At 39.0% G+C, this 27,313-nt stretch overlaps 1 protein-coding gene across 5 annotated transcripts in view; it reads right to left on the bottom strand.

The window, feature by feature from the left end:
• The window catches only part of LOC148874294 (RING/U-box superfamily protein), a 143,168-nt gene that overhangs the window by 82,459 nt on the left and 33,396 nt on the right, over nt 1-27,313 (bottom strand). For all 5 annotated transcript variants that reach the window (XM_088966402.1, XM_088966405.1, XM_088966406.1 and 2 more), the window contains 4 exons: nt 18,326-18,387; nt 18,136-18,227; nt 17,930-18,053; nt 15,818-15,904 (listed from right to left, as the gene is read on the bottom strand). In XM_088966402.1, coding sequence (XP_088822528.1) covers nt 15,818-15,904; nt 17,930-18,053; nt 18,136-18,227; nt 18,326-18,387 — 365 coding nt within the window. The remainder of the gene's footprint in view (nt 1-15,817; nt 15,905-17,929; nt 18,054-18,135; nt 18,228-18,325; nt 18,388-27,313) is intronic.

Consider the following 27,313-nt stretch of genomic DNA (forward strand, 5'->3'; position numbering starts at 1 on the left):
AACTTTGACATTATAAGACAGCAACTTCTCACTAGGTAGAGTGCGACTTTATCTCAAGCCTACTCTTTCGTTCACAATGAAAAGAGTAGGAGGAAGGTTATGCTATCATTTCAGCCTATAGAAGCAGCCTTGGCAGCAACAAAATCTAATGTTGGAGGGGAGAAGAAAAGGGAAATTAAGAAGGAAGACAAAAGAGACATTTTTTGTGATCATTGCAAGAAGTCTAAACACACCAGGGACACTTGTTGGAAGTTGCATTCTCACCTAGTGCCAATGAAATTTAGAAAAAAGAAGGGGAGAGCTAATGTAGCAACTATTGTAGATAGTGCAACCACTTCCAGCACAAGGACCACATCCTTAGATGCCTTAGCTGCTGCCCGGGCTGCATTGACACAGCTAGAGAATGAAGCTGGTATTTCTAGATCCTCATCCCAGCCTTCAGCTACCACATCTGCTCATCCTACTTCAGCCTTTGCTCACATAGGTACAAGAGCTACAGTATGTCATGCTTCAGTCCCAGGTAACACTAGACCATTCTGGGTAATAGATTCGGGTGTTTCAGACCATATGACCAGTTTATCAACCTTGTTTACCACCAATTGTTTATCCTTTGGAAGAGACAAGGTATCTGTTAGAGCTAGCCGAATAAGGATTAATCAATTTGTTTCTGTTAAGTTATGTGCTTATGTGGCAGTCTTAATAGAGACTTCCTGTCCCATACTTAAGTGGGGGCGGTTTAGTCTTTGTACCACTAATTAGAGACTGTTAGTGTAGGGGTATTTCTGTCTTTATACCTTGATTTATGTTGCTGATCTGTAAGGTTGTGTTGGAACAAGTGCTCTTAACTTAAGTAAGGGCACATAGGTCTTTTCAGTTATGTTTTAATAATAATATAAATACTTACTGGCCGACTGGGAGAAGTCAAGTTGACTCTTTCAGTTCGAACCAGAATTCTCTCTCTCTCTCTCTCTCTCTCTCTCTCTCTCTCTCTCTCTCTCTCTCTCTATATATATATATATATATATATATATCACCTTTTCTTCTTCTACATAACTGAACTCAGTCAGGCCGAACTCTAAGGCAGACCTGAATCCTATCATGGTATCAGAGCATCTTGAATCTACCTAGATTTCTGCTTGCCTAGGGTTCATTCTCTACGCACCCTATCTAGGGTTTTCATTTTTTTTCTGTGTTCGATTGGAGAAAAGGAAGAGGGCTGAAAATGAGTGATCGCCCTCTTCCCTTGGAGGTCTCTATGCCTCCAGTCAAGTCGTATGTGGTCGGTTGCTGTGATTTTTGAAATCGCCCTTTCCTAGTAGAGGAAGAATAGAGAAACGAACTGTGTGGGTAGTGGCTGTTGTGTGTAGCTGGTGTGTGTGCAGCGGCTGTCGTGTGTGGACTGCTTTCCTGCTCGTATGTGTGTTACTTCAGCAATAAGGTAAGAAATTTCAGTGCATGATATCTGTTATGGATTAAATAGGAGGTGTGTTTCAGACCATATGCTAGGGTTTCGGCCAGTAAGTGCTAGGGTTTTTGTTGGTTTCTTTGTGCATTTTGAAGGAAGAGATATGATCATACAGTGGTGAGATTTCAGGTAGTTGTAGGAGTAGAGTTTGTGGTGTGAGCACACTTTTCAGCAACAACAAGTGCTGAAATAAGTGTGACAGGTTTGATCTAGGGTTTGTGGTGTAAAGAACATACATTCCAGCAACAATAAGTGCTGCAATCAGTGTGACAGGTGTGACCTAGTGGTGTGTAGTGTGCAGATCTCAGTTATAATAAATTCAGCAAGTGGGCAGAATTGGTGATAACATAATGGGAGACAATAATGATTATAAACCTAGTCTGATGGTGCCTACAGACTACCTGAATGTTCAGATGACCTCCATTAAATTAAATGGAGAGAATTATGTGCCTTGGGCTAAATCTATTGAAGTCTTTCTGAAGGCAAAGAAGAAGGTAAAACACATCAGAGAGGAGAAACCCTCTTCTGACTCTCACGAGTATGAAGACTGGGAACAAGACGATGCTCAGATCATCACATGGTTGTGGAATAGTATGGAACCCAGGATTAGTGTGAACTTCATGTCCCTTGATACTACCAAAGATACGTGGGACCATGCGAAGAAATTGTATTCGGGGCAGGACAGAACAACCAGAGTTTATCAGCTTTATCAAGAGTACTTTAACCTGCAATAGGGCAATCAGAGTCTTGAGGAGTACTACGCCATCATGAGGAACATACGTAATGAGTTGAATGTCTATCATCCTCTCACTTCTGATGTCAAGATTCAGCAACAACAGAGAGAGCAGCTTGATGTGACTAGATTTTTAGTGGAGCTAAAGTCTGAATATGAACCAGTAGGGGCTCAGATATTAGGGGGATCAACTCTTCCGTCCCTAGAAGAGGTATTTGCTCGACTCTAGAGGATTTCTATCGGATCTACTGAGAACTCTAATGTCTCAGATAGATCTGCCTGTGCTGCATTGAGAGGCCATGGTGTTAGAGTTGGAGCTCGAGGAGCTCAGTCTGGCCGTCGTGATGGTAGTGGTTCTACATATGGCCGAAGTGGCAATGGTGGGTCTACTCATAACCGTGGTGGTGGTCGTACTGGGAGCAGAGATTCAGGGGGAGCCCGTGGTAGAGGACGTAGCTCAGGCCCAAGGAAGTGCACTCATTGTGGTATGGATGGACATACCATCAACTATTGTTATGATCTACATGGTCCTTCCTCAACCTGGGCCAATCATGCCGCGACCGGTGACTCAAGTTCCAACTTTAGACAGGAGAATCATTCATCTGACCAGATGCCTCCTACATCCACAGATGGTCCCATGAAGGGGATGGTGAGTGTTCCCCGTGATGAATATGAGAGGTTTATCCAATCACAGCAGAACACGGCGACTTTTGCTCACCCAATCCCTGGATCATTGACTCTGGAGCCTCCGATCACATGACTGGAACTCCAGGTGTGTTTTCCTCCTTATCTCATTGCTCAACATCACAATCTGTCACCCTTGCTAATGGTTCCACATCCTCAATTTGTGTTGTTGGTAATGTTGACCTAGATCCTGTATCCCTCTCATCAGTTCTGTATGTTCCTAAATTGCCTTTTAACCTTGTCTGTTAGTAAGCTGACCAAATCACTTAACTGCTCCATTACCTTTTATCCTTCTATGTGTGTTTTTCAGGATCTCAAGAGGGGATGAAGATTGGTGGAGGGCATGAAACAGGTGGACTGTATTATCTTGACGGTGGTGGTGGTAGAACCTCAACAACTCTCCAGTCGTCTCTTTCTCCTCTCCAGTGGCACTGCCGATTTGGTCATCCATCGCTAAAAGTCTTGAAGTCCTTGGTCCCGTCCTTGAGTCAGCTTTCTATTTTGGATTGTGAGTCGTGTCAGTTTGGGAAACACCATCGTGTTCCCTTTAGTTCTAGGGTTGATAACCGTGTGTCGAGTCCTTTTTCTTTAGTTCATTCAGATGATTGGGGTCCTTATAAAGTGATGTCATATAATGGATACAGATATTTTGTCATTTTTGTGGATGATTTTTCAAGGATGGCGTGGCTCTATTTAATGAAAGAAAGAAGTGAATTGTTTACCATTTTCCAAAAATTTTATGCTGAGATTCGAAACCAATTTGGTACCCACATCAAAGTGTTTCGTTCTGATAATGGCCGCGAATATTTATCCTCATCATTTCAGGAATACCTGGACCAACACAGCATTATACATCAAACCTCGTGTACCTACACCCCACAACAAAACGGGGTGGCTGAAAGAAAGAATCGCCATCTCCTTGAAACAACAAGATCCCTAATGCATCACATGCATGTTCCCAAACCCTTTTGGAGTGATGCAATGCTTACCTCTTGTTTTCTGATTAATCGGATGCCCACGTTCATCCTTGATGGTCATTCTCCATTTCAGGTCTTGTTTCCACTTTGTCTCCGTTCCCTCTTACGCCGAGAGTTTTTGGGAGTGTATGCTTCGTCCATAATCTGGGTCCTGGGAATGACAAGTTCGATGCCCGTTCTCTCAAGTGCAACTTCCTTGGCTATTCTCGGACCCAGAAAGGGTATAGGTGTTACCATCCTAGTTCTTGACGGTCCTTTGTGTGTGCTGATGTCAGTTTCTTTGAGTCTACTCCGTTCTTTTTGGGGACCGGTGATGCTTCTTCCTCCTCATCGCCTCCTCCTCTTCTACTTCCCGTTGTCAGTCCTCCTTCCTTTGTTCTAGTCGTGACCAAATCCTTGCCTCCGGTGCCACCACCTGTTGAACGCCCACCTATCCGTCATGTGTATACACATCGCCCACGCGCACCAGCTACTACTCCTCCGGCTACATCTCCGTCGACAGATCCGGCACCAGACCCGCACTTAGCATCTAAGCTTGATCTACCCATTGCTTTGCGGAAAGGTAAACGTACTTGCACCCTTCATCCCATTTCTAATTATGTTTCTCTTACTCACATTTCCGCTTCCAATCGCCAGTTTGTTACCTTGTTATCATCAGTTATTGTTCCTAAAGATGTCCAAGAAGCCCTTGCCTCTCTAGAGTGGTGTCGTGCCATGGAAGAAGAACTCTTAGCCCTTCATCATAATCATACTTGGGACCTCACTGCTCTTCCTCCTGGGAATCAAGTTGTTGGTTGTAAATGGGTTTATACGGTTAAGTATCTGCCTAATGGTAGTGTTGAACGCCTGAAAGCGCGATTAGTTGCAAAAGGGTACTCCCAAACCTGTGGTATTGACTACACAGAGACCTTCTCATCGGTTGCTAAGATAGGGTCAGTTCATGTTGTGATCTCTCTTGCAGCCATGCATGAGTGGCCACTATATCAGCTTGATATCAAGAATGCCTTTTTGCATGGTGACTTACTCGAGGAGGTCTACATGGAGCAACCTCCAGGGTTTGTTGCTCAGGGGGAGGATGGTAAGGTGTGCATACTAAGAAAGGCTATATATGGGCTTAAATAGTCTCCTCGAGCATGGTTTGGTAGGTTCAGTGAGGTGGTAAGAAGTTTGGCATGAAACAGTGCAAAGTTGACCATTCTGTATTTAGTCACGACTCTCTAGGAGGAAAAATATTGTTAATGGTGTATGTAGATGATATTGTTATTACTGGGAATGATAACATTGGTATCAACAGGCTGAAGACTTATCTACAGGATCACTTTCAGACAAAGGATCTGGGTAAACTAAAATACTTCTTGGGGATAGAGGTAGCGAGATCCACGTATGGGATTAACCTGTGCCAAAGGAAGCATGTGTTTGATTTGCTGGAAGAAACAGGCCTGTTGGGTGCCAAACCAGCTAACACACCCATGGACACAAATACCAAGCTAAGCAGTGATATGGGTGAAGTGTTTGAATACCCTGGCAGATACCGACGACTTGTGGGCAAACTGAACTACCTAACCATCACCAGACCAGACATCTCATGTGCAGTTAGTGTGGTAAGCCAGTTCATGCAAAAACCTCTTATTCCTCATTGGAATGCAATTCTGAGAATTGTGAAGTATCTAAAAGGGGCTCCGGGTCGCGGTCTGATATACAAGAGTGGGGGAAAAGTTGAAATAGAAGGGTATTCTGATGTTGATTGGGCCAGGTCTATGTCTGATAGGCGGTCTACTACAGGCTATTGCACATTTCTGGGAGGTAACCTGATAACATGGAAAAGTAAGAAGCAGACGGTTGTGGCAAGAAGTAGTGCAGAAGCAGAATATAAGGCTATGGCGCACACCGCTTGTGAATTAGTGTGGCTAAGGAACCTTCTACAAGAAGTAGAGTACAACATTAACACTCCAATGAAGCTCTATTGTGATAATCAGGCTGCAGTTCATATCTCCTCTAATCTAGTGTTTCATGAAAGGACCAAGCACATTGAGGTTGACTGTCACTTTGTGAGGGAGAAGGTGCTGAATGGAGAGCTAGACACTACACATGTTAATACAGGAAATCAGTGGGCTGACTTATTTACAAAAGGCTTGAGTCGGGGAAGAGTGGACTACATATGTAACAAGCTGGGAGTATATGATACAAACTCACCAGTTTGAGGGGGAGTGTTAGCATAGGGGTATTTCTGTCTTTATACCTTGATTAATGTTGCTGATCTGTAAGGTTGTGTTGGAACAAGTGCTCTTAACTTAAGTAAGGGCACATAGGTCTTTTCAGTTATGCTTTAATAATAATATAAATACTTACTGGCCGACTGGGAGAAGTCAAGTTGACTCTTTCAGTTCGAACCAGAATTCTCTCTCTCTCTCTCTCTCTCTCTCTCTCTTTCACCTTTTCTTCTTCTACATAACTGAACTCAGTCAGGCCGAACTCTAAGGCAAACCTGAATTCTATCAGAGACTATTCCATATTAAGAATCGACTGATAGGGTTTAACCTATCAAGTTCGACTGTTCTCTTCATCATCATCATCATCTTCTTCTTCTTCTTCTCTTCTCCTGGTTCGGACTACTGTAGCTACAGAAATAACATGGTATCAGAGCAGGATGATGCTCTCTAAGTCTCCTCATAGATTCGTGACTTGCTCCTTTTATGTTCGTGACCTCATTTTTTTTTCTTTCTTTCTGGGCTGAAGAATGGAGAACACAAATTCGACCTAGGTCTGAGAATATCTCAGTACTTCTTTCTCTGCGCAAAACCCGACTTTTTTTTCAAGAGAACTTCAGAAGTGGATGGTCAACTGAAGCTCTCCATCGAAGGTTGGTTACATCCTTTTTTTGTGCTATTGGTATTTCTGGGTTGAAATTTAAGATGTAAAACCTCTAATCTCTTTCTTCACTCAATTGTAGTACTTCACATAGCTAATGTAATGTAAAACATATTACATTCCTGATTTTACGAGCTGCCTCTATGCCACGCCCCTCAAGGAAAGCCCAAACAAGTCCACCTTAGGTCTTAAATTCTTAGTTTTCACACAAAAAATAATGATTTTATAGTTTTAATTGCTGTTGACAGATGTTGTTGTATATATGTTTGGTACCGCAAGGATACTTTTGTAATTTCTTCATTATTTAAGTTGTACGGCCATCCTAGTATAAATAATAACATACTGCACACCTGCAGTATTCTTTTTGGGCTCTTAGTCCTCTCACCTCTTCTCTCTCCCTTTCTCTTGTTCAACAAGGTATCAGAGCAGGTCTTCCAGGCCTGAAGAGTGATGTCGAGCAGTCTGTTTTTTCATCTTCCAAAGTCGAGCAGTCTGTCCCTTCATCTTCCAGTTGTGTCCATCTGTTGTTCGGCTTTTAGCAAGTAGAAGTCTGCCTGAATTTTCATCTTCCAGCGTGGAGAAGGTTCTGTTTTATGGAGAAATTTCCATCTGATGTTCGACTGACGCTTTCATGGAGAAGTTTTGTTTTCATCCCCTGATGTTCGATTGAAACTTTCAGAGGCTATCATCTGATGTTCACGAAGTAACCTTTTTTACTTTGCTCTCATTGACTGTTTGGTTGCCCTAAAGTTGGACCTGTACTAGGTCTGCCGATTAGGTGTGTAGTGAACTTCACCTTTCTCCTTCCATTCTGTTGTGGGGTTGTATGATCCTTGTAAAGCCGTAGGTCATAAGGACCTGTTTATGTGCTGCAACAGCAGTGTTTGTTTTTGGATCCCTGTGAAATCGTAGGTCATAAGGACCTGTTTGTGTGTTGCAACAGCGGTCTTTTTTTTGAGGCAGTGCTCCTCCTTTGGGTGTTGTTTTTAAATCTGAAATCATGAGTGGTGAAGATTCTACCACATCTGGAGTTTCCACAATGCTGAATGGAATGAGTGGGGGTGGTGACCTATACTTTCCCATGGCTATTGTCCCTCTTGATGGTTTAAATTACCTAGAGTCGTCAAGAGGGATCAAATTGCACATCACTGCAAGGGGAAGATAGGCTATATTAATGGGAGAATTAAAGAACCACACTCTAGGAGTGTTGAATATGATAGATGGAATCAGGAGAACAGCATGGTTATGTCTTGGCTCTTAGTTTCCATGCAACCTCAAATAAGGAAGAATTCCATGTGGGCTGAAACAACATATGAGATCTGGGAACAAGCAAAATCTACATATTCAGAACTACGACACTATGCCAAGATCTATCAACTGCAGGCAGAATAGTCTACTTATAAACAGGGGGAGAGGTGTTTATCGGTATATTACTCTGATTTGACTTCTGTCTGGAAGGAGTTGGACCATTACCAGAGCGTGGACTGGAAGTGTGACGAGGATGCAAAATTGTACAACAAACTTGTCTCCCAGTAGAGAGTGTTTGCCTTCTTACATGGTTTAAACCCTATGTATGAATCTATCAGAGTCCAGATTCTCAGTTCTAAGGATCTTCCATCAGTTCAGGAAGTTTATGCTCTTGTACAATCTGAAGAGAGCAGAAGGAATTTGATGAACAGCCTTGATGGAGATGCAGTTGTGTTGGCAGCAAAAGGGGGTGTCTCTACTAGTGTGGGAAATTCTTCCAGGAAAAGAGATCTCTAGAAAAAACAGAGGATAAAGACAAATTGTGGTGTACTCATTGCCAGAAACCCCGACACACCAGAGATACATGCTGGGATCTTCATGGGAAACCAAAGTGGGCTCGAGATCTGAATAAGAAGAAAGGTTCAGATGTGAATAAAAAGTCAGGACAGCAAGGTACAAAGAAATACACTATGGCCAACATGGCTACTCGGGAGAATCAGCCCTCCATCCATACTGTGACTCAGACACATCTCTTTGGATCTGACCCAAGGGATGATATTATGAATTCCTTCCGTGACCATTTAGAGCTCTATGGTAGAGCAATTCGTCAGATGGATGCTCCTCCCTCAACCTCATTTGCATCTACGTCAGGTAACTCTGCCACGGCTTTCCATGTTGCTTCTCACACCCTTGACTCTCCATGGATCATTGATTCTAGAGCGTGAAAACACATGATTAGTACGTCCTCTTACTTTCAAACCTACCACATTCTTTCTGGAAGAGACAAGGTGAGACTAGCTGATGGATCATACACTTCCATAGCTGGTCAAGGAACCATCTCTCTTCCCCTTGGCCTTACACTCTCTGATGTCTTACATGTTCCAAAATTTCCCATTAATTTGTTCTCTGTTAGTAGTGTTACTAATTCCTTAAACTGCTCAGTGACATTTTTCCCTTCTCATTGTGTGATTCAGGATCTAGCCTCGAGGAGGACGATTGGTAGGGGACGTATGGTTGATGGACTTTACATGCTGGAGAATAAGGTTGGTCTTCATGTTACAAAGTCTATGAGTCAGTCCTGTAAGAGTCAAGTTTATTTATGGCATTGTCGCCTTGGTCATTTGTTTTTTGAGTCTTTAAAAGTTCTGTTTCCATAACTGTTTGGTACCGCAAGTGTACTTTTGTAATTTCTTCATTCTTTAAGTTGTACGGCCATCCTAGTATAAATAATAACATACTGCACGCCTGCAGTATTCTTTTTGGGCACTCAGTCCTCTCGCCTCTTCTCTCTCCCTTTCTCTTGTTCAACAATTTCTTTTTAAGAAGACATTTTATTAGGAAGAATGAATGAACTACATTACCAAAAACATGCCAAATTTTCAAAAGGCGCACGCCTGGGCTGAGGCGCAAGGCGCATTAGGTGCATGCCTAGGTGCACCAAGCATGTGCCTTTTGAAAGGGTTGTGCCTAGGACCTAGGCGAGGCACATACCCTGAAATGCAGCTCGCCTGTGCGCCTAGGCACGCCTTTTAAATCATTCGGTCAACCTCTTTGTATTGTGCATTTGTGAGGGGAAATCTTGTTTCCTAGAAAAGCAAGAAACAAAATGTTGTTGCTCACTCCAATGCAGAAGCTGAACACAGGTCCATGGCCAATGGTGTTGCAGAAGTGTTACGGCTGAAATCATTGCTTAATGAGCTAGAAATTGATTATGAGAAGCCTCTAATGCTGTATTGCGATAATCAAGCTGCAATTAATATTGTCCACAACCCAATACAGCATGACAAGACTAAGCATATCGAGGTGGACAGACATTTTATCCAAGAGCGAGTTGCATCTCAAGAAGTGTGTGCTTATATTGCCTCAGACATGCAGTTAGCTGATCTCTTTACTAAAACAGTCACAAAAATCAAGTTGGAGATAGATTTACGCAAGTTGGGAATGACAAATATCTACTCCCAACTTGAGGGGGAGTATAGAGATAGTAAATAGCTCTTAGTGTGTGTGTGGTTCCAGCCCCACACTTATTTTATTTTATTATTTATTTCATTTTATTACAGTTGGGCCAGCCCCACACTCCTACCTTTGTAAGGGCACTAATATATATAATATCTAATGGGGCAGCAAAACTATCTAACCGAACCCCTTTTCTTTTCTCTTTTCTCTTCTCTCTTCTCTCTCCTCCCTCTTCTTATTCTTCTCTTCGAAGCCTAGTTGTTTTTCTTTCTTCTTCTTGAATTACATCAGAACACATATCTGTTTTATTTTATTTTATTCAAGTTCTTCCATCCATTTAAAGGTGGTAAGAGAAAATTCCTTGCCACCCAAAGAAAATAAGAGATTTTACCATTGGGACCTCCCAATAAACGACCAGGTCAAAGAGAAAATGTTTGTAAACCTAATGCACTTGAACTTCAACCTCAGCATTGTCTCCCATGATAACCCCACTCTCAAAGACTAATCTATTTTTCTGATAAAGTGTAACACCATTACACAAAACAACCTCCCATTTATCTCCATTGTCCTCCATGAGGGGTCACGCCCTGTATGTCAAATTACGAGAGATATTACTACACCTAGTGTCAAAGCATGGTTTAAAAAGTCCATAATTTCCCTAATATTTCCATTTCCATGGGTGGTGACATGAAATTTTACCAGAATCGACATATTTCCCAATGAACACTACTAGCACAATGTGGAGTAAAAGAGAGTTTCCATGACATATTTGCATTTCCGCTTTGATAGGTAGTAACATGAAATTTTACCAGAATCGACATATTCCCCAATGAACACTACTAGCACAATGTGGAGTAAAAGAGAGTTTCCATGACATATTTGCATTTTCACTTCAATAGGTAGTAACATGAAATTTTACCAGAATTGACATATTCCCCAATGAACACTACTAGCACAATGTGGAGTAAAAGAGAGTTTCCATGACATATCTGCATTTCCGCTTCAATAGGTAGTAACACGAAATTTTACCAGAATCGATATATTCCCCATGAACACTACTAGCGCAATGTGGAGTAAAAGAGAGTTTCCATGACATATTTACATTTCCGCTTCATTAGGTAGTAACATGAAATTTTACCAGAATCGACATATACCCCAATGAACACTACTAGCGCAATGTGGAGTAAAAGAGAGTTTCCATGACATATTTGCATTTCCGCTTCAACAGGTAGTAACATGAAATTTTACTGAAATTGACATATTTCCTAATGAACATTACCAGTACTATGTGGAATACAGATGACAGTATTATAACATAAATTGAAAACAATATTGTAGATATGAGGAGTAACAATGTTATTGCCCACCTAACTTACATGATTACCACTTTGAGCTAGCTCAATATTCAATTCAAACATGAAGTTGAATATTAGTTTTTGTTTGTACAATAGATTATTTGGCTGATCTATTATAACCATCTACATTTTCTGAGTTTAAATTTTGTTTTAACTCACTCTATCATGAAGATCTAAATCTTAAGGATTACAGGGCAACTTCAAAACATATCATTTTGTCTATAACCTTAGTTTCTTAGCTTTGTTTAGTAATTTGGAGCAAGATAATAATTTAAAAAGGTGACTATGCAACTTTTATCATTTCATAAAAAATCATTCTATGCTTTGTATATTTTACAATGTTTCCACCATGCCTATAATTTTTACAATATTTCCACATGATATTTCCAACATTTCTGACATGCTTCTTATATTTGGATGACCGATGACCAGCATTTCCACCTACACCAACATTTTAAGCCTTGATGTCAAGGACATACCACTTTTAAATGGTTGGAAGAAAATGAAGAAAATTGACACAGAATAAAGGATTTGAATCTCCCACATGCATCACCAGCTAAGAATGACTACACACCATGTGTGAAGTTGGATGTCATAAATGTTAAACCACACAATGTTTCTAAAGCTAAACACTCGTATCGCCTCAATATAAGATCCCCATCTTAGTACAGCATCTGCCTCCTATTTACTCCTCAGGATAAAAAGAAAAAAATCCACATTGAGCTTTCTAACTTGGGTTCCATTCATCATTTGCCACTTGAAATTTACCCACTTCGAGACCTCCTCCTCTGGGTCCAAATTGATAAATTGAACTAGTAGGCATGCTTCTAACAATCTTATTCAATCCAAAAGATCCCCTACAGACTTCATGATCACTTCCTTGTAAATTCTTCCTGAAATTCCTTAGTAGTGGAACCCCTAACTCAATTACTTAAAAAGAAATCCGTTATGGGAAACATTGAAGAGCTGGTGGACATTATTGGCTGCAGAGTGACTAAACTCCCCATTATTCCTTATCAGCTAGGTTGTAAAGCGTTAGCTTTGTTTACAAAAAGCATAAAATCAAGATGAATAACATATGCAACAAGCTGGAGTTATATGGTATATATGCTCCAACTTCAGAGGGAGTGTCAGAATACTATTGGATACATATAATTATCAAAAAAAGAATACTATTGGATACATATTTGTGTACTGTATTTTTTTATAAATAACAGAAATCAATTTATTAATGGATAATGTGGAGAAAATAGATTAGTTTTTAGTGAAGGCCCTGCCATTATCAGTTGTCTTTTCTTTTATTTACTTGTTATTATCATGGTTTTTTTTATGAATATTGTTATTATCATGGTTCAAAGCATCGATACGCCTCTGCGTATCGACAGAGGCGTATTGGTACTTTGAACCATGCAGAAATATGTTTTTTTTTTATTTTTTTTCAAGATTTGATTTTTGGGTAGTTTAATACCCATATTTATCATTAAAAAATAGTGGGGTCCCGAAACACCTGTAAACAGGCGTATCGTATCAATTTTTTTAACCTTGGTTATTATTTTGGGCCTATTATTGTTTCTGTTTATTAGTATTTCTGGGCCTTACTAGACCTATTAGTATTTCTGTTATAATTGATTAAGGAGTGTGTTGGGTGGCAGGGGCATAGGTGTCTTTGTGTTATTGTTTTAATAGAAGTATATAAATTAAATTTCTGGGCAGCAGAAACCAATTCTATTATGTGCCCCTTTCTTCTTCACATTCTTCTTCTCTTCTTCTTCTGTTATTTATATTGTTTTACTGCTGAAGCTACATCAGAATTCTGATCAACTGAGAACAGCACCCGCCATCTGATAATAAAGTTACAATAATCCGGGTAGAGGTAAAGAGGCTTAACTCTCCCAAAAAAGAAAAAAGAAAAGAGGATTACAATACAGCCCAAAATATTTGTTCCCTTCCCACCCCTTGTTTCGCCAATGTATCTGCAAAAGCATTTGCGATCCTCTTCACCCATTGAAATTGAACCTCTAAAAAAGAAAAAAGAAAAGAGGATTACAATACACCCCAAAAACATTGTTCCCTTCTTTCATTTGCATATTTCCACAGTCCATTGTCCTTTTGTAACCAGCTTTGAGTCTCCTTCAACAATTAGCCTATTAATACTTATCGCCTTTGTTTTTCATAAGCCTTGCATTAAAGCACATATCTCAGCTCTGAGAGAGTCACTATTCCCAATGGGACCTGAAAACAAAGCAATCACCTTTCCATTCTCATCTCTGAATACCCCACCAACACTCGAGGGCCCAGGATTACCTTCACTATTGCCATCAAAATTTAATTTTACACACCCTGGGCCTGGTGGGGACCATAAGGGAGAGGAAACTGATGAAAGAGGAGCACAATTTGCCACTTCCAGCCAGATATTCAGTAGCATAACTGTAGAGACATCAGCAAATATATCCAAAGACCAGCCAATGCACCACCCTAACCAATATTACCTCAATGATACCTTCTTTATTCCTTTCCTTATCAGAAAAGGTCCTAGAGTTCCACTCTTCCCATATAGTCAACAAATGGCAGCCCTCACACACCTCCACACAACCCTACCCCTTTTCTTAGGCCATCTAAGGAAAGAAGTGGCAAACAAGCTTCGTATATCTGGTGGAGGGGTCCACCCGCAACCAAATAAAGAAATAAACCATTCCCATATATCAGAAACAAAAGAACAAGAAATTAGTAAGTGGTATGAGCTTTCACCATTAGCCTTGCAGAGGGTGCACCGATTTGGGGACAAGCACCAATTTGGCCTTTTCTTCTGGAGTAAATCACGTGTTACATCTTTCAAAGAAATAGACAACACCATTCATGTAATGGTGTAACTGAAACAGAAATAGACAAATAAAATCCCCTACTTTTAAATACAAAGAGATGAAGCTCAAGCTGGCCCAATTCTTCATACTGTAGAGAACAAAAGTAGCATCCTTTGACTCATTAATTGACAAATTCCAGTTTCTTCATCCTTTTCCTTGTTGTGTCAAGGACTACCTTAGGATATTTCCGAAATCAAACATGCTAATCATCCAAGATGTTTCTTCCATTTCATTACAGACAAGGCAATGTCATGAAGTACAGCCCTCTAGAGCAATAGAGATAACAACAGAACAATTTTTGGAAAGATTTCAGCATCCCAAAGCTTCTAAAAAATGAGACGAACTAAGTTGGCAGCAGTTTCTAAATTTATAGCTTCTATTTTTAGAATATCTGCAATTAGTAGTTTCCTTTTTTTCTTGTTAAGGAAACTGTTAGTCAACTACTATTTTGAAAGGTTTCTATTTTAGGAGTTTCCATTTTCTGGTTTCTATGTTATAAGTAACTATTTTATTGAATATACTTTTAAGAGTTCTAGGATTCTAATTAGGAGTCAACTATAGCTTTAGTAGCCTATATATACATGTAAATCTGTTCAGAACAGCACAATTGAATTGAGTTAATTTCCGTTCTTCTCTATAACTACTTTTCTTTTCTTGAAATCAGTGATAGAGAAACACATGGTTCTTTCTTTCTTTTGTTACTTTCTAGTAGTTCTTTGCTGCTAGAAGAAAACTAGAAACTATTCTATGGAATTACCCCTAGATTCAGAGCATACACTGTGGATTTTGAAGCAAGGCTACCAATTGACCTTGCTTTTTATGTACCAGCCTCTATGTAGCAGTGCTAATGCTAGTAAGAAAAAGATTCCAAAAATTCACAGATGCCTTTCCATTATTTTATTTATTTCATTTAACACCAACTAATGCTCTCTTACCAAGGAGAAGTTTCAAAAAGATTCCACTGTAGGATATATTTATGACACAATTATCTCTTCATGGTAACTTGTAGCTAGTGCTAAAATCAGTGGATGGTGCAAACCAAGTCTAAATTATGACCCTCTTGGTCCAATTTAATTGTAGCATTGCCAAGAGAGAATTTGTACATTTTACAGTTCTACTTGTTCACTGCCTCACTATGCTTTCCCTCCTTGTACTCCCTTAATTAATGTAGATTTAAACTAAACCAACTAATTTGTAAACCAATTCGGGCTTTTTCTCCCAAATGAAACAATAAAAGAAACACTTATGAACTATGTTAATGTTATTTATGAAGCATATACAAGGGAAACATTGTAAAGCTTGGTATCTGTATTACAAACTGATAAAATCATGTGATTTAATGTCAAAGAAGAAAAGAAAAGACAACCATTTTACATCTAATTGAACAGAGAATTCTATGCTCTCTATCACTAAATGATTTTTCAAATACTTAAAAGGACAAAACAACTCACAAGATTTGACTTAATTGATGCAAATGAATCCAATTTTTCAACTTCTTCACTGGTGCGTTGTAATGACAAATCACTTTGTAGTATCTCCTAAAAACAGATCGATTAGTTACAATCATACGACCAATTTCAGTGAGACACAATAAATCCATATACCACATAAAAATTTAAGAAATCATAACAAGTAGACAAATGGCAATAACTTCAAATAGTATAATGTAGTTTATGTATGTTTTCTGTTATGTTTTTAGTGTCAAGGGCAGATTAGTGTTTTTGCCCTCTTTTATGGTCGCCCTATTGTAAATAATAAAAGGGGCTGCCGCCCTCACTTTTGGTTCCCCAAAACATTCTCTTCTCTTGTCTCTTTCACTTTTACACTTTTCCTTGAAGATTAGCCTACAAGATGGTATCAGAGCATTAGATCTGATCAAGTACACTTTTTTCTGCACTTTCTCTTCTTGTTTTTCTGAGTTTCTTCATTTGTAGGACAGAGAAACCAAGGAAAACTTGATCTGATCACAGATTTTCATCTTTTCTCGTATTTATTCTTAGTCCTTGGTTGTATAACCAAAGCAGATTCATTCTCAGAGCTGTGTAATGTGAACAGTCCTTTATCAGAAAGTTTTGTGATTGTTTTTGTGTTACAAGTGGTATGCACTCTGTTACAGCCAATCTGAAAGCTGTTGGGTGTTCCAGTGGTGCCTGGATGTGAGTTTCATCCTTTGGATTGCATGTTCTGATCAGATATGTGTGTACAGATCTGCCCGCCTATGTTTTGTCCCTCCTAATCTGATTAGTAGCAGTGAAAGGACTCTTAACAGGTTTATTGTATATCTCCCTTTGCTATGCTGGTGGTGGTGCGATCCAAGGTTTTAAAAGGCTAACGGCATAGTTGAGGCGTAATGGCCCACAAAGGTGAGGCGTAAGTGGTAAGCCTCATGGCATTGCAAGGCTTAAGCCTCAAAGCTTAAGAATAAAATTAATTAAAGTTTATATATTGATAAAAATAACATATAAAATACCAAGTTAGAATGATAGAAGGTATAACTATCCATAAAATAAAAATTTATAAGCAATTAGTTTCAACGGTTAAGCATTAAATAAAATAATAGCGAATCAACTAACACTTATAAACATTTTGCATTTCATGTTTCAAAATGCAAAATTCTCAAATAATTCAATTGACCAAATTAGAAGAAAGGAAAAATATGAAGATTCATCAATATAATTGGATATTAGATTTATGGTCATTCAATAGTTTAGAAGAAAGAAAATAACCTAGTTAATTTGATCCATGCAAAAAAAATCAATAAAAATAAAATAAATCCATTAGGAAAAGAAATGAGAAAAATAACAAACTTGGGATGTTAGATTTAGAACAATAAGAAAAATCACATGATATATCCAAGAGAAACTAATAAATTGTTTGGCCCTTTTTGCACTGAACTCTCCTGAAACACTAAGAGAAACTAATAGAACTTGATTTCCCCTATTGGTTTTTCATTTTACTCATATTTATTTGGCGCATAATTATTGAAGTGCTTCTTCCATATATTTTGAACTATAAAAATGCATAAAATATATTTTTTGCATTAAATCACTAAACAAACATTGAGATTTATACCTTTTTACACCTCAAGCTACGACTCACACCTTGAGGCTTGAGACTTGTGCCTCACTTTAACAAAGTTGTGAGGCTTAAGCCTTGAGGCAAAATCTGTGCACCTTGCCTCAAGGCTTAAGCCTTTAAAACAATGATGTGATCTTCCTAGAAATATGTTAATGTTATTGGCAAAGGTAGTGCATTGACTGATCAGATTGGTGAAGGAGAAGAGCTTAGTTGATCTTTCCTTTTCTTGACCTTAGCAGTACAGCTTGTGTATTATTGTTGCTGTTAGTAGTACAGGCCTGTTGTGAGGCAACTTTCTGATCTGCTGTGTGACTATTAGCCCTTCTTGATGAGTTATTTTGGGTCTGTTTTGGGTGTTCAAGATGGCCAGTGAAAATTCTGCATCTTCTACTGTTACAGGAAATAGTTTTGATAGCAAGAATCAACCAAATAAATAAATAGTTTATGCAACTCTTAGTTTTCTTAATGAAGCATAAGAATATTACCTCTTCAACATTATGCAAGAAATGGTTTCTTCCAACACAATGAACTACTGCTCGGCATTGAGGACAAAGAACATCTGACTGCTTTTGTTGGGACCTTCTTAACCACTCTGAGAAGCATCCATTGCTAGAAGCAACAATAGAATAAGGTTGTGAACTACGCAACAAACTAATGTGCTACTTACAAAAGCATAACATAAAATGCATACCAGAAGTTGTGGAGGCAAGGGGCAACAGTTACAACATTGTGCCATATGTTTAAGCAAATGCTGCATTTTATATGTTCAACATCCAAAGATATCTAGCAAAACCAAAGACATAATAACCAGTAACCCATATCAGTAGCATATAAACCAAAGGTATCACTTGAAGCTGCAATATATACAGATGATTGCAAACCTTCAATTTTTTCTTGCACTGTTCCTGAGTCAGCAGTACTTTGAACCTATAATTCAAGTAACCTAGAAGATAAAAGCAAAATAAGACAAAGCTGAGAATAATAATATTAAGGTCGTGATTTGGATAAATTTGAACTAGCAATGGAATTGACCCCTCCATTCTGCCTGCAAGGTTCAGATAATTCAATGGTTTGGTACCAAGCCATTAATTGAACAAGTTGGATCATGTTCTTTATTCTTTTCTCCTTCTTGGTGTGTAAGCAACTGAGCGTGTTGTTTGGGGAAGGGGTAATATATGGTTTTGTTGATTTCCACATCAAACACAGCCTAAATATAATATTACTAGTTTTAGAATATATAACAATTCCTAAAATCATTTTTTCACAATCCTATAATATCTACAGACAGATTCATGCAAAGACGGAATAAAACTAATATTTTGTGGCTTGAATTTACCCCATTAAATATGTTGGATATCTGATCCTAAATAAAATGCCAAAATATGCTGAATGAACTAACAAAAATAAAGAAACTAATCTCCCCCTCCATTATAATAGTAAGTTCATGCTTATACCTTTCTCAGAAGAGAGAGAGAGAGGTAGCACTATTCTCAATATACTTTTTTTTATCAATAACATCAAATTTTATTAACCTGAGCAGAAAGTGGTAAGTACAGATAGTTCAAATACAGCTTAAGGTTCATGAGAGATAAAACCTCTTATCACCCCCAAGAAGCCCCAATTCCCTTACAATTGTACCCAAAACAACGAGTCTCTCTCCACCCCTTGCTTAGATAATGTAGCAATATACTTTGGACATTTTGATTTTTTTTTCTTTTCTTTTTGTTCTTTGTTTGCTGAGAAAAATAAAGGAGATAACAGGAAAAGACAAAATTGAGAGAATGTAATGAAAGAGGTGGTGCCCACTCTCTTATTTACATTAAGATTGTAAAATTAAGGACATAATTGTCCCTAAGGCCAGTATATTATGTATTACAAAACTCCAGCTCAAGTGAAATATATATTGTCATTTATACCCAACTTGGTACAAAACATACGACAGGCTCTTTACACTCTTAGTGAATATGTGCCAACTGCTCATGAAAGCTAACAAATGGAAGACAAATCTCTCCTCATTCAATTTTTTATGTAAGAAAGTTTTTATTTACTTCAATATGATTATTGTTGTGATGCTGAAGGGGTTACAAGCGAAGTAAACAGCTGCCTTTTTATCAACACCAATCCTACCCACAACCACTTCAAAACATTGTTCACCGAAAACTTCATCCCCAAGCTCCATTGGAGAAGAAACCCCAATCCTAGAGTCTGAAGATACCAAAACAGACCAGTGTTTTAAAAGCGCAAGGCGCAAAAAAGGCACAGGGGTCAATTTGCACCCCAGGCGGAAGGCAAGGCATGCGCCTTTTTGAAGCAAGGCACAGAAATTTTAAAAAAGCTAAAAAATTAAAAAAAATAAAAATGTTTTAATATTATTAATAAAAAATAAAAGCTTAAATTTTAAAACAAATGTTTTAAAAAACCTATTATCTAATATTAAAATACATAAACATAACATGTAAAGCATATTCAAATGAGAATTGAAAAATAAAATCAAACATATAAAAGATTTTCAAGCATGTAAAACCCACAATCTCTTTTTTTTCTCAATTTAATTACTTCAAGTAGCTAATGTGATGTAAAGCATATTACATTCCTGATTCTACGAGCTGCCTTTGTGCCACACCCCTCAAGGCAAGCCCAAACAAGTCCATGTTAGGGTCTTAAATTCTTAGTTCTCACACAAAAAAAAATGACTTTACAATTTTAATTGCTTTTTAAGAAGATATTTTATTAGGATGAATGAATGAACAACATCACCAAATAGGGGGTTCTCGAAGCTTTGGTGAGTGAGCAAAGCAAGCAAGGACCTGGGCGAGGCGTGTGCCTAGGACCTAGAAGAGGCGCCTATCCTAAAATGTGCCTCGCCTGTGTGCCTTTTAAATCACTGAAACAGACCATACATCGACAATGGGCTCCACACTGATACCAAGGCCAGCTTGATCATTCTAATCCAAACCTTTAGCAGTCGTTGCACCTGGGTGCAGGCCTAATTCGCACTTCGCTTCCTCCTCACTTGTGCCATCAACAATCCTTCCATCGGTAACACCACAGCTGCACAAAGAGGACTGATCGTAAGGAAACCTAGGATCAAGACACAGAGAGCTTGATTCCTACCACAGAACTACTTCGTCAGACATGCTACACATTTCTCTTGTATGCAGTTCACCTTTGATATCAGGAACTAAGGAATTAGGAAACTCCTTGCAATCGTCACCATTGAAACTCTACAACACCTCAGTCTTCGACGTCATCTTCTCTTGCTAACTTCCCACGTGCATCATAAGCACCCAAACCTAATCAACCTTCTTCTCTCCATCTCCTTTAAGAACTCCACTTTCTCACACTCAATACCCCCCTTCCCCCCTAGTGTTTTAAAAGCGCAAGGCGCAGAGGCAAATGTGCGCTCAAGGCACAAGGTGAGGTGCACGCCTTTTTGAAGCAAGGCACAAAAATACAAAAAAAAAGCTAAAAAATCAAAATAAATGCAAAACAATAGTAAACATAATATTAATAAAAAGTAAAAGCTTAAATTTTAAAATAAATGTTTTAAAAAACCTATTATATAAAACTAAAATACATAAACATAACATGTAAAGCGTATTGAAAAGAAAATTTAAAAATAAAATCAAACATATAAAACATTTTCAAGCATGTAAAACCCACAATCTCTTTTTTTTCCTCAATTGCATTACTTAAAATAGTTAATGTCATGTAACACATATTACATTCCTAATTCTACAAGCCACCTTTGTACCACACCCCTTGAGGAAACCCCAAACAAGTCATGTTAGGGTCTTAAATTCTTAGTTCTCACACAAAAATAATGATCTTACAATTTCAATTGCTTTTTAAGAAGATATTTTATTAGGATTGATGAATGAACACATTATCAAATAGGGGGTTCTCGGGGTTCAAAAAAAGCAAAAAAGTGTGAAATTTTCAAAAAGTGCACGCCTATGCGCACCAGGCGTATGTCGTTGCCTTTTGAAAGGGCTACACCTAGGACCTAAGTGAGGCGCATATCCTAAAATGTGCCTCGCCTATGCACCTAGGTCCGCCTCAAGTACGCCTTTTAAATCACTTCCATTCAATCTTTTTCCGCTGAATGCATTCCTTTTACTAATCCTTAATGTTGGAAAGTAGAAGATTGACTCTCTGATTGATTCTCCATAATTTTAGGTCCATCAGTTTAGGAAACTTAATTTCCTAGAATCATGGGATATCCTAGAATCATGGGATATTAATTTGAGAATCCCACTGATATAGAAATTAGTTTTCTAGGAAAAGTTAGTTTCCTATTTAATCACCCTGTAAGTTAGCTCTGTAATTCTATATAAAGCTGTGTATATGCTCCTTCTAAGACAATACAATCAATTCATTTTTTCTCTTAAATTTTCACATGGTATCAGAGCTGGTCACGACTTAATCTACACATTGTATCTCTTTGGTCATCTCTGTTGCTAGTTCAAGAACACTCTAACAGTATTTGGGAGGTTCTTGAGTGTCCTTGATTCTTCTTCGAGATCGGCCCGCCCAATATGTCAAAAGCCACGGTATCAAATACCACTGCACAATCGGAAGAAGTTTCCTCACATCAAGCATCTGGCGACCTGCAAAACATTCAGGCAGCATATAGGTTGAACGGGAAAATTTATTTGAAGTGGTCTCAGTTTGTTTGAACATATTTAAAGGGAAAAGGAAAGCTTAGCCATCTCTTAGGGACGAGACCGAAGGAAGGAGATCCAAGATTTGATGCATGGGACGAAGCTGACTCCATGATCATGTCATGGTTATGGAATTCAATGAACCCTGAAATCAGCGACACGTGTATGTTTTTATCCATGGCTAAAGAGATCTGGGATGCCATCCGACAAACATATTCAAAAGCACGTGATGCAACACAAGTGTACAAAATCAAAGTCAAGACTGGAGCAACTAAACAAGGCAGCAAGACAGTTACCGAGTATGCAAATTTACTGCAGAACCTGTGGCAAGAACTCGATCATTATCGGTGCATTGAGACTAAATGTGCAGCGGATGCAGCAATCCTAAAGAGTTTTATCGAAAAAGATCGTGTTTATAACTTTCTTGCAGAACTCAACGCAGAATTTGATCAAGTTAGGGTCCAGATTCTCGGCAAAGAAGAGGTACCATCTCTAAATGAGACTATTTCTCTTATTCGTGCTGAAGAAAGCCGTAGGGGGGTTATGCTTGAACCCCAAGTACTAGAAGGTTCAGCCATGACTACAAGGATGGAACAACCAAAAATACTGGAAGGAATGAAGACAGATTTGTCCTCTACACGGGACAACAAGGAGTCTCTTTGGTGTACCTATTGCAAGAAACCAAGGCACACCAAAGAGAAGTGTTGGAAGCAGAATGGTAAACCATCGAATAGGGAATGGGGCTACCGAGGAGGACAAAAGAAGAGTCGAAGTCAAGCTAACTTCACCACGAATCAACCAAGCCAAGAAAAGCCTCCAGACAAGACCGAGTTCAATAAGGAGGAGATCGAAAAGTTAAGGGGGGCTTCTGGGATCGTTGGAGAAACCTAGTGGTACAGGCTCTCTTGCAATCTCAGGCAAGTTTTCTATTCCTCACGGACTAAATGTCTCAGATGAACCTATTAGGGATTTATGGGTTATTGACTTAGGAGCCACAGATCACATGACTCACTCCTCACTACATTTTAGCACTTATACCCCCTGCCCAAGCAATCGAAAAATAGCCATTGCAAACGGTTCCCTTACTACCGTAGCTGGCCTTGGGGATATCCATATTAATCCATCACTTACACTAAAAAGTGTCCATGTTCCAAAATTGTCCACTAACCTGATATCCATCCAAAAACTCACCCATGACATGAACTGTAATGTGCTTTTCTATCCTTCTTACTATATATTTCAGGACCAGGATTCGGGGAAGAGGATTGGACTTGCTAAGGAGAAGAATGGACTCTACTATCTTGAAGAATCATGCAAATCAAATATTGTCCAGGATAAGTTATCTCTGTCATTCCTTTCATCATCCAACAAAAACACCATTTGGCTTCATCACTTTAGACTAGGACATCCATCTTTTGGAATTCTAAAAACTATGTTTCCCTCCTTGTTTAAAGGATTGAGTGTTGAATATTTTCGTTGTGATGTGTGTGAATTTGCAAAACACAAGCGTGTGCCCTTTCCGATCAGTAACAAGAGAAGTTCAGTCCCATTCTTTTTTATCCATAGTGATATATGGGGACCCTCCACAGTTCCAAATATGTCTGGCTCATGATGGTTCGTCTCTTTTATTGATGATTGCACTAGGGTCTCTTGGATCTTTCTTCTTAAATCTAAATCAGATGTAAGTAGTGTACTCCCAAATTTCCATAACATGATCCAAAATCAGTTTGGGGTCAGAATCAAAAGATTTAGATCGGATAATGCACGGGACTATTTCAACCAAACTTTATCCCCATATTTTCAAAAAGAAGGGATTATCCATGAATCCTCCTACATTAATACTCCACAACAAAACGGAGTAGCAGAAAGGAAGAATGGCCATCTACTAGCTGCAACCCGAGCCTTACTTTTCCACCAGCATGTTCCAAAAACCTATTGGGGGGAAGTTGTGCTTACAGCCGCATACAATATAAATCGATTACCTTCGAGGGTGTTGGGATTTAAAACACCAATGGAAACACTTTCTCAATTTTATCCCGATCTACGTACAACAAATAATCTCACCCCAAGAATCTTTGGATGCACTGCTTTTGTCCATGTTCATACCCATAATAGAGGGAAGTTAGATCCAAGAGCCGTCAAGTGTATTTTTGTGGGTTATTCGTCCACCCAAAAGGATTATAAGTGTTACCACCCACCTACTAAAAAATTCTTTGTCTCTATTGATGTCACATTTGAAGAAAAAACACCATATTTCACTCAACCTTATCTTTAGGGGGAGTCCTTGTCATTGATTGAAGATAAGGACAGAGATTTGTTCCCACTTGGTCTACCTACAGTTTCTCAACACCCAAACTCAGCATCTATACCGGTTCAATCCGTATCTGCACCTACCAAACCACCTCAAACCAAACCAACTTCTTCACCCATTCATACCAGACCCATGACAGAGAATGATGAACTTTGTGACTCTATGAGATTGCAGGTATATTCAAGAAGAAGAAACCAGGATCCTAATCTTGTGCAGGTTCAAGATTCAACTCCAAATCTTGAGAATGAGGTAAATATTGTTCTAGAAATTTCTTCTGAATTAGCATTTGACCAAGATCTTCCTATTGCCCTTAGGAAAGGCACAAGAGAATGCACTAAACATCCCTTATATCCCTTAGCAAATTTTGTGTCCTTTAAAAAATTCTCACCATCACATAGGAGTTTCCTAGTTAGTCTAAACACCATTCATATTCCTAATACTTTATCTGAGGCATTATCTGATGAGAAATGGAAAGATGCTATGAGAGAAGAGATGCAGGCTCTAGATAAGAATCAAACATGGGAAATTGTTGACCTACCACCAGGAAAGAAACCCGTGGGCTGCAAGTGGGTTTTCACAGTAAAGTACAAGTCAGACAGCTCTCTAGAAAGATACAAGGCAAGACTCGTGGCAAAGGGATATACACAAACCTATGGTGTTGACTATCAGGAGACATTCGCTCCAGTGACCAAGATGAATACGATAAGAATTTTGTTGTCACTAGCAGCTAACTTCAACTAGTACTTGGAGCAAATTGATGTAAAGAATGCTTTTCTTCACGGTAATTTAGAGGAGAAGATATACATGGATATTCCTCCGGGCTTCAAAGGAAATCTAAAAGGAAATAAAATTTGTAGGTTGAAGAAAGCACTATAAGGTCTCAAGCAATCACCTAGGGCGTGGTTTGGAAGATTTACTAAAGTTATGCTTGCCATCAGATACAAACAAAGTCAGGGAGATCATATACTCTTTATAAAGCATTCGGATGCAGGGGGAGTCACGGCTCTTCTGGTATATGTCAATGACATAATTGTGACAGGAAATGATGAAAAGCAGAAGGAAGCCTTGAGAAGATGCCTAGTCAGAGAATTCGAAATAAAAGAACTTGGGAGGTTGAAGTATTTTCTAGGGATTGAAGTAGCTCATTCTAGGGAAGGCATCTTTATCTCACAACAGAAATATGTAACAGATCTTTTAAGAGAGACAGGAAAGTTAGCATGCAAACCATCCTCCACACCGATTGAGCCAAATCACAAATTAGGAGAAGCAAATGAAGATCCAGCCGTGAATAGGGAAATGTACCAAAGATTAGTAGGAAAACTTATATATCTTGCCCACACAAGGCCAGACATAGCATATGCCGTGAGCGTGGCTAGCCAGTTTATGCACAACCCAAAAGAGGTTCACCTACAGGCGGTCCATAGGATACTACATTACCTAAAGGCTAATCCTGGCAAAGGAATCTTGTTTAAAAGAAATACTAGATTAACCCTAGAGGCATACACCGATGCAAATTATGCAGGCTCTCCCATGGATAGGTGGTCCACTACAGGTTACTGTACATTCCTTGGAGGAAATCTTGTGACATGGAGGAGTAAAAAGCAGAATGTGGTAGCTAGATCAAGTGCGGAGGCAGAATTCAAGGCAATGGCTCAAGGAGTATGTGAATTACTATGGCTCAAGATAATTTTGGAAGACCTAAAGATCAGATGGGAAGGTCCAATGAGATTATTCTGTGACAACAAGTCAACTATTAACAATGCTCACAATCCCGTCCAACATGACAGGACAAAGCACATTGAGATAGATAGGCATTTCATAAAGGAAAAGCTGGATAGCGGATTAATTTGCACTCCATACGTCTCAACGAATGGTCAACTGGCAGATGTGCTGACAAAAGGGCTTTGTAGTGTGGCATTCTAAGGACTTATCTCCAAGCTGGGAATGAAAGATGCATATTCACCAGCTTGAGGGGGAGTGTTGGAAAGTAGAAGATTGACTCTCTGATTGATTCTCCATAATTTTAGGTCCATCAGTTTAGGAAACTTAATTTCCTAGAATCATGGGATATCCTAGAATCATGGGATATTAATTGGAGAATCCCACTGATATGGAAATTAGTTTTTTAGGAAAAGTTAGTTTCCTATTTTATCACCCTGTAAATTAGCTTTGTAATTCTATATAAAGTTGTGTATATGCTCCTTCTAAGACAATACAATCAATTCATTTTTTCTCTCAAATTTTCACACTTAAACAATTCCTCCTCCTAATCAAGCCATTTGTCCTCTTCAAATAGAAGTGGTCCCCACTCAAATTACTTACCCACTAGGTACCGAGAGAGCCACTTTAAACTCTCTTAGCAACTCCTCATTACCCACACCCTCATAACACCTACCCTCTACATGCTTTCCATTAACCCCAAAATTACGCTTCTACCCCTTTGACCGCTTCATCTCCTACCTCCATCTTACTCTTCATCTCCTCACAACTCTCAAACCTACAACCTTGAACAGTTAATTTGGTATCCTGGATCGACTCCATTGCGAACTCTTTTGACATCTTCAATCTCTTCTCCGCTGTAAGGTAAGTTTAGTCTTCTCCTCACTTATAGTTGTCTCCTGCAAAGAAAAGTTCCGTCGAGCTTGGAGCGGAAGAGATATCCTCCACCTCCACCAAGATTCTTGTGATATCCAATTTCTCCCATGACATGTTCTCATCAAAATGAAGGAACTTGCCGCAACATTTCCCGATCTCTTTGAAGGTATGAAAACACCATGCATGAAGAGGAATCCCCACCATGACGAAGCGAGGAATTATGCAAAGGTGGAGTGTAAGGTAAGGGAGCTACCTTTCACTTATCTTAGGCTTCCGGTGGGATCAGAGGCAGTCAACAC

The sequence above is a fragment of the Nelumbo lutea genome, chromosome 1, assembly GCF_056320005.1.
Source record: "Nelumbo lutea isolate HS-2025 chromosome 1, American lotus-T2T, whole genome shotgun sequence".
Taxonomy (NCBI): Eukaryota; Viridiplantae; Streptophyta; class Magnoliopsida; order Proteales; family Nelumbonaceae; genus Nelumbo; species Nelumbo lutea.